Consider the following 9,002-nt stretch of genomic DNA (forward strand, 5'->3'; position numbering starts at 1 on the left):
TCTTCTTCTTCTTCTTCTTCTTCTTCTTCTTCTTCTTCTTCTTCTTCTTCTTCTTCTTCTGCTATTTTAGAGTTGTCAGTTATATTTTTAAATTGCTGGCATGAGAACTTTGTAATTTCTTTATGGGCACACTTATTACTAAGAACTTTTTTTCTTAAGATTGCTAAAAGGAGATGTATACATTTTAGTCCTGTCTTGAAGGAATTTCACCTTATCACATTCAACACAGAGGGCCAGGGATCTTTAGGATACATAATAGGGTCAGGAACAGGCTATCAGCATGGAGAAGTAATCCTAGGATGAAGTTTCTAGGAATGTTGCCTCCAGAGGGCACCCATAGAAGTCATGCAAAATGGTGGCCATTTCCAGAACTCTCACTTGGTTACCATATCCTTTCCTAAATAGCTTTACACAGACAATAGTTAAAACATTGAGGCTTTCTTTTTTATGATCCTTGAATGACTAACTGCTAGCAAGATGCTTCATTCCCACATTAAAAGAATTTCTAAAAACAAATAATACTTTTAAATAAGTCATTATTACTTCAAAATTCATTATTATAAGTTTAGATAGTATAGATGTGACTTTACATGCATAGGAACTCATTCTCTTAAATTAGACCACATTGTTTTAGAGAACTTTTCATTTTTCGATAATCTTATATGAACCATGTAGCCATCACAAACAATTCTAATTTCAGGCCTGGATTAGTACTGACTCTATAAAATCTACATATGATTAGTTTTATTTCAGAATGGATTGTGTATACAAAGACTGAATAGAACTTTGCCTGTGATCTTGGAAATTATTGAGATTTTATTAGCAGCATTTTGAACAAACCATTTTTTATAATTAATAATGGAAAGATTAAAAATATGAATATTATTATAAAGTAATTAAAATTATTTAGTTTAAATAACATATGTAAGGTTTTTACTGTGATTTTTATGAGCCTATCACATGGCAATTTTGACTAAGAATGGTATAGGCATGAACATGAAGCCTAGATTTTTGAAGCTATAAGGGCCAAAATATATTAACAGTGTCAGGCAAGGGTTCCATCTAATGGAGCAGGTCTTAAAAGTTGGGAAAATTCTAGTGAGCTATGTTGTAACATTTGAATTTATATACTTTTTTCTCTTATGATTCCATTTGGCATACACTTTGCTTGAACAAAGACCATGAGGCATGATGCATTTTTTCCACATTATAACAAAGGGCATATCAACATGATGTACACTAGATTAGTCAGCTAAGTTCGAATATCAGTCTCCTTTAATAGCAAGCTTTTTTCACCTACTTCCCTTTGGAATAAAGTCACAATGAGTATATAACACTTGAAGAGTGATGAATTGTGTGTCACTTTCTAATTAAAGATTCGTTTACAAGGAATATTTTTCTATCTCTGCCCACATATTCATTTAAACTTTTATTTTTATCAACATCATCTCAGGATACTTATAACAATTTATAATCCCACTCTATAATTGTTTCTCAAATTTTGTGGTTTTTTCCAACTGTTGCTCCTTTAAGAGGTTGTGTGATTAATTAAATAATCAAATTCTATAGTTTTTATAAAATGCTCTGAGTTCACCTTGACTAATACCTACTTTTCATCCTAGAACCAGCAAGATCATCACAAATCCTAGTTAACTATTTTTAGAAACCAAGTTCTAGCTTCTTAATACACTTTGGCATTTATTTTAAATTCTATTCTTTTGTCTTTCCTGGAAATTGTCTAAGTGCACTATGAATTCAATTTACTGAGAAAACTGTGCTCTGTTTGTACCAAGCTTCATAAATAGCTGTGTGCTCAGGCTAGAGAACATGGATGCCACCTGTGTGCTGTCCAGTACCTCTAGGACACCTTGCTGCCCCGATTCCTAGAGCTCAGCTGTAATCCTCATTTCAAGGTCAATACAACAAAAAGTACAGATTCACACATGGGCTTAATCTTTGTTATGAGCATAAATGTTTCTAAATCAATGTACCAGTATCAAGACATGAAGAAGCTAGATGTTTTTATTCTAAGTATGTGGCATGATGCAAATACAGAATGCATGTGAAGTATTGATTTATTAATACAAAGTCACTAAAATATCTTTTAAGAACCAGAGTACAAAGAAATATCTACTCTTCTACTGTCCCTTTGGCATTTATCCTTTATCAAATAATGAAAAGAATAACACGGAACAGAAAGATTCTTTGGGGAGAAATTGGGTATATATGCACATATATGTGTCTGCAGGATGTATGATAGACTATTTCTAAAGAGATGAGACACAAATGTTAACTTATCCAAGAGAGAGACTCTATGACAGGCTAACAATTCCAGCAATGTCAACTTTGGAGAACCAATGAGTTTTTAATTGGGGTTACTAACAAGAGTATGGGCAAGGAGATACAAAAATCATGAATTACAAAAAAGCACCTGTATCACCAGAAAGTTTACCACAACATGTGTGATGACTTCCAAAACTGCAACTGTGGAGGACTCCATGTAGCTTACTGGCAGTTCCATGGTCTGAATATTTTTTCCCATTTTTGACTGGTGAGAGTCTCTATTCTCAACAACAGTTCATTCCCATTTAACCTGTTGGGTAGAGGCCCTCAATAACGCTTCAAAAACGTTTTTCCCCTTTGTCTGTGACCTTTGGTGACCTTTTGTTTATCTCATGAGGTTCATGAGCCTCCCTTTCTTCTTGCAGCAAACATTGCAGTTTCTAGATAACATTGCAATTTGGAAAAACAGAACACATACTATATGCATATAAATAAATATTGAACACTCACATATTAAGATATAAACACCAGGGAATATGTACTCTTACAATCATTTTAGAAAAATAAAATGTGAAAAGGAGCAATGTTCTGTACTTTCTCATAATTTTGAGCCCTACTTTGAAAAACCAATTGATAGGAAACTGTGATTATAGCTAAATAAATTATAAAAAGCCATCTGACTAAATATGCAAGATGGTACCAAGTATTTCTACTATAACAATAATCATCAGAGTCAAAAAGATAATGAATTTAATTCATTAAGAAACTAAAGGAAATGGATGGATCTGGAGAATATCATCCTGAGTGAGGTAACCCAATCACAAAAGAACACACATGGTATGCATTCTCTGATAAGTGGATATTAGGCCAGAAGATCGGAATACACAAAGTATAAACCACAAACCACAAGAAACTCAAGAAGAAGGAAGACCAAAGTGTAGATACTTCGTTCCTTCTTAAAAGGGGGAACAAAATACCCATGGAAGGATTTGGAGAGTCTAACTATGGAGCAAGACTACCTGAGAATCTTTCCCATATTCAGTCATCAAATCTAGACACTATTGTGAATGGCAGCAAGTGCTGGATGACAGGAGCCTGATATAGTTGTCTCCTGAGAGGCTCTGACAGTACCCAACTAATACAGAAGTAGAGGCTCACAGCCATCCATTGGATTGAGTACAGGGTCCCCAGTGAAGGAGCTAGAGAAAGAATCAAAGGAGCTGAAGGGTTTGCAGCCCCTTAGGATGAACAACAATATGAAATACCTAGTACCCTCAGAACTCCCAGGGACTAAAATTCCAACCAAAGAGTACACATGGTAGAACTAATGGCTCCAGCAGCATATGTATAGCAGAGGATGGCCAAGTGGGTCATCAATGGGAAGAGAGGCCCTTGGCCCTGGGAAGGTTCTTTGCCCCACTGTAGGGGAATGCCAGGGCTAGTATGCAGGAGGGGGTGGGGTGGAGTGCAGGGGGAGGGGGAGGGAACAGGGGTTTGTTTTAGTTTTATTTTATTTTATTTTTTAATTTTTAATTTTTTTGGAGTGGAACCTGGAAAAGGAGATGTTGTAAATAAAGAAAACATCTAACAAAAAAAGAAAAATAATAAATAATCTGAGTTCTCCATGCTATGTCTATATAAGCACTTTATGCTAATTCAGCCCAGTCTCATACAAAAGTAGAGGCTCACAGCCATCCATTGGACTGAGTACAGGGTCCCCAATGAAGAAGCTAGATAAAGGACCCAAGGAACTGAAGGGTTTGCAGCCCCTTAGGACAAACAACAATATGAACTAACTAGTACCCTCAGAGCTCCCAGGGACTAAAACAGCTACCAGAGTACACATAGTAGGACTAATGGCTCCAGCAGCATATGTATAGCAGTGGATGGCCATGAAGGTTATCAATGGGAGGAGAGGCCCTTGGCTCTGTGAAGGTTCTGTGCCCCAGTGTAGGGGAATGCCAGGGCCAGTAAGCAGAAGAGGGTGGGTTGGTGAGCAGGGGGAAGGGGGAGAAAACAGGGGTTTGTTTTAGGTTTTGTTATTTTATTTTATTTTATTTTTATTTTTTTGGGTGGGAACCTGGGAAAGGAGATATTGTAAATAAAGAAAACAGCTAATAAAAAAAAAAAGAAACTAAAGTAGCTAACATTTCTCTAAAAATTCCAAATAAGACTTTTTTCTAAATCATAACTAATACCATTTTTTGGAAAATGGACTCCAGAGTTCTTTATACATCTCCAATTCTTATTATTGTAAAGTTGAAAACACTAGGCAGTAAAATATTAAAATTAGGAAAATTATTTTTGTTTTTTACAGACTACCAGACGGCTGATAAGTAAAGGTGTTCAATGAATGAAATATTTGATAAATTCCAGTGCTGTGCAGCAAAGCTCCTATAAAATTAGGTAAGGCGTTATGAATCATTTCTATGAGGCAAAGTGGCATTATCTTTTTTTAGAATATATCCTTGTATTAACTAAACTTATAAACCTTTATCCATATTTCCTTTAAAAAATGATATCAAAGCTACCCTAAGAACCTTGTTATTACTTTAAATTCACATCTTTCCAGGTTTTGGACATTTTGTCTGTATCTTTCTATAAACACTCATTTCTTTGAGCTAAATCTTTAAAAGTCAATAAGCCAACTAATTTGTTACATAGCACAGGGATTGCTCCATGAAAAATACTGCAGGTTCAAATGACAAACTGCTTGTGCCAAAATGTTTTATGAACTTTGATGCTAAAATTCAATCTAAAATATATAGACTTATAGTAGTATTGAGACTCCACGAAAGCAACACATTACTCAAAGGTATGTTCTAAAGTGTCTTGGGTGAGCTTTCTCATGTCAGTGATACTGCTACCCCAGAAAATGCTTCACAGCTATTCTTTGACAATCCCAGAATACAAGTCACAAGCTGATCCTGAACACCTCCCAAGTACTGTTTACTAAACTCTTAAAGCTTGAACCAAAGTCCCACAGCCCTTAGACCACCTGGGAACAAAACTCCTGACAAAGACAAGATAGCAGAAATGCAAAAACATTTGTTTCTACAGTGTACCAGTATGTTGAAATTCTTACAAAGCTTTCTACCACACATTCTCAATACAATATGCCATCCTATTCAGACTTTCTTTGCCTTCATCTGTGTGAGTCATTGTCTCTGAAGCAACTCAATTTCCTCAAGCTGTAGATGGGTCTGAAATTGCTTACCTGACTCACAAGCAAATGTCTTTGACGTTTCGTCATGAAAGATAATTGCCACTGCATGCTTCTTTGTCTCTCGAGGCAGTCTGGTTATATTTTTGATGTTGTGCAGTTCAGTTACCTTAAAAGAGAAAAATATTTTTTTTTTTTACTTTTGAAGTCTGGGGATAAGCCCCTAGAGTCTTGTTTGTGGTAATAAAACATTCTACCACTGAACTACGTCTCCAACAAGAAAGATATTTTTTTATTTTAATGGATAGTATGTGTGCTGCATACAGTGCTTTAAACAAAATGGCCAGTTATTGCTACCCTAAGGTCCCAAACACTTTCCAGTGAATTATTATACTGAGTCTGAATTAACTCTATCCACACCAGTAAAACAGAAAACATACTGTCTTCCATTAGGCTTTCAGTTTTGATTATATTTGATATCGATTACTATATATGAAGTAGTCTAATGATAATGAAGAATAGCTTTATTGAGGCTGTGCTATTGTTAAACTTGTAACCACAAAAAAGCAATATTAATTTAGTACAAAGAGAGTTCTCCATTAAATATCTATTGAATATTGATGAGATTTAGTAACAAGCCTCTCCCCCAACACTCTCAGATCCAGACAAGATTAAGCCAAGCAGCATCTGACACTGCCTATGGGATAACTAAAAAATTCAACATTCCAGGTCTCCAGTGTTTGAAAGAATAGTTTTGGAATGTGTGTGCCAAGAGCATGAACAGAAAAGACATACAGTTAATGATTGTTATCTCTCTGATATTAAGAGCATTGAAGCAGTTTGAGAATGAAATTTCAGCCTGAGGTAAGGTATTAATGCATGCTGAATTTTTCTTCATGATGTTTTTGTTGTTTATTTATTACAAGCAAAAAATAACAAATATCTACAGTTTTGCACATGTGCATAAACATTCTGATTACTCTTACACCTCTATTATATATTTTAATAGCCACATTGCTAGTGTGGAATGTCCAAATTGCTAGTATGGAAATAGGCTGTTCCATGTCCTTTGCCCTGTTCTGTTCTACATATATATCATCTGACCTAAAGTCAGCAAGAACAACTGCACTCCAGTTTCTTATTATTTCTGAGGAGTAATAATTTTTGAAGAAAGAGGAAAGTTCTTTAGAACAGGGTCTAGTATATTATAGTATAATCACATCAAAGCATGTTCTCACATAAGGTATAATTTTGAATTTTAAAATGATCAAGTAATAATTGACGCAAATCATATTTAAACCCGATTTTGTTCTAAGATAATAAATTGAAGTTATATTTGAAGAGAGATATTATTTTCAAACATTTTTAACTTCACCTAAACAAATAATATTATCAGAACTGAGTCTACAATCAAGGCATATGTGTTTTTAAGAATTAATGTAAAATGTGATTATACAGTCATATACTGCTATAGAGTTATATACAATGTCTATATGTACTAAATAACCAAAATAAAAATACAATCTTGTCGATTGCATAAATATTTTATTTAAAGATGTAGAATAATACCAAGACAGATATTATGGACTTTATATTTTTTATTGTCATAACAACAGCCAACAAACTAAAGTGATAGACGCACTTGAGATACATCCTAGTCCCTAAGGAATGCCTAGCATCAGTGCCCCAACCAATCTGACAGCTGATGCAGTTCAAACAAAGTGCTTGTTCTACTGGAAAATTTACATTTAGAAATACAGAGAGACTTTGCAAGCAGCCCCTGTTCCTATGGTTTCTGGAATAAGTCAGGGTTTTGTTGATCAACAGTGTGGTGGCTTAAACTCTTTCACTTAAGAATTTAAAAAGAGTCCAGGAAAGAAAAGCACCAATGAGCAATATAAAATTCTACTTTCTGAAAGATTCTCAATCCTAACTGCTTAGGTGAAGATCTACTATATTAGAAACATATGCCTTTATTTTTCACACTAAATCTTATTTGAATATACAATATTGTAAATAATACCTAAAGGAGGAAAACTTTTAAAATAATTTCTAGTGCTTTAAAATAAATGCATTTCTCTTATTATTCTAAAAACTGTCAAAGCAACATAAAATAATTAAATTTACTAAATCTTGGAGTTTTTAATACTAAAATCAGGAGTTTTTGAATTATTTAAAAATTTCATATCTATTTCTGAAAATTGATTTTTTATATTTCTATGACATCATAACATATTGATTAAATTTTAATCAAAGCATTTAAGTAAATTACTTGAAGTAAACATGAAACTAAAATAATGGAAGTTACTTAGGTCTCAGCTGATAAGTATAGTGGTCAAAAATTTAAGATATTTAGATTTGACAAGTGTCAAAACAAACAATTATAAACACATATAAGTAAAGGAATTTTTTTATTACTGATGTTATATGAGTTTTACTTGGGAGTTTTGTTATTTTATTAAGTATTTTGTGGGCTTAAATAAACACTTGTCAAAAGGAAAGATAAGCTTTTTCCTAGGGCTATCCAGAAGAGAGTGCATACTCCTTTAAGAGAAGACTCACCAAATCCCACATTTGATGGATCACAACTTCTAATAACTACAGCTTCTGAGGAATCCTCTTCTGCCCTCCATGGGCACTGCCCTCATGTGTGCTTACACATGTATGCATGTGTATACATGAACACAAATACACATATTTGAGAATAAAAATAAATTCTTAAGCAAAAAACACAATAGTAGAAGAAGGTGAGAAAAAGGATAGAGGAAAGATTTATGTTGCTTTCTTTCATTGCGTTAGAATTTCACGTATGAACTCAATGTGTTTTGACCAAATCTAGATGCTGTTCTCCCTTCTCCAACTACTTCTCCCTATTTAATGCATGAGTTCCTGGGTAGCAAGAACACTGGTATGATGGTTTGTATCTGCTTTGTCCAGGGAGCAGCACTATTAGAAAGTATGGTCCTCTTAGAGTAGGTATTTCACTGTGGGTGTCAACTTTAAGACACAAATCCTAGCTTCCTGGAAGGCAGGATTCTTCTAGCAGCCTTAAGATGAAGATGTAGAATTTCAATTCCTCCTGCACCATGCTTGCCTAAAAAATGTTGCCATGTTCACATCTTGGTGATAATGGACTGAACCTCTGAACCTGTAAGCCAATCCCTATTAAATGCTGACCTTATAAGAGGAGCCTTACTCAGTGATGTCTACTCACAGCAGTAAAACCCTAACTGAGACAACAAGTATGCCATTTGGGTTTATATAATAAGTCAAATGGAAAAGAAAGACAGATTTAAATTTTACCCATTCATCCAAATAAAATCTTAACAGCATATACATATAATATTATGTATTAGAATTAAAAATTTCAGAGAGCGCCTTAGGCCAGAGACCCAGGCGGCATCCACCATTTTCTCTCGGGTGAGTTTCTGAGACCTGAGCAGCCAGCTGGGAGCCACAAGCCCCACGACTCCCAGGGAAGCCGCAGAGCGGCAGGGACACGATCCTCTCAGCTTCCAAGTGACAGAGGAGGTTCAGCGTCCTCCTCTGCCCCTTC

General features: G+C 34.8%; 1 protein-coding gene across 1 annotated transcript in view; it reads right to left on the reverse strand.

The window, feature by feature from the left end:
* The window catches only part of Dok6 (docking protein 6), a 450,168-nt gene that overhangs the window by 254,146 nt on the left and 187,020 nt on the right, over nt 1-9,002 (reverse strand). The window contains exon 3 of the mRNA XM_031366232.1: nt 5,501-5,615. Coding sequence (XP_031222092.1) covers nt 5,501-5,615 — 115 coding nt within the window. The remainder of the gene's footprint in view (nt 1-5,500; nt 5,616-9,002) is intronic.

This window comes from Mastomys coucha, unplaced genomic scaffold (assembly GCF_008632895.1).
Source record: "Mastomys coucha isolate ucsf_1 unplaced genomic scaffold, UCSF_Mcou_1 pScaffold13, whole genome shotgun sequence".
Classification (NCBI taxonomy): domain Eukaryota; kingdom Metazoa; phylum Chordata; class Mammalia; order Rodentia; family Muridae; genus Mastomys; species Mastomys coucha.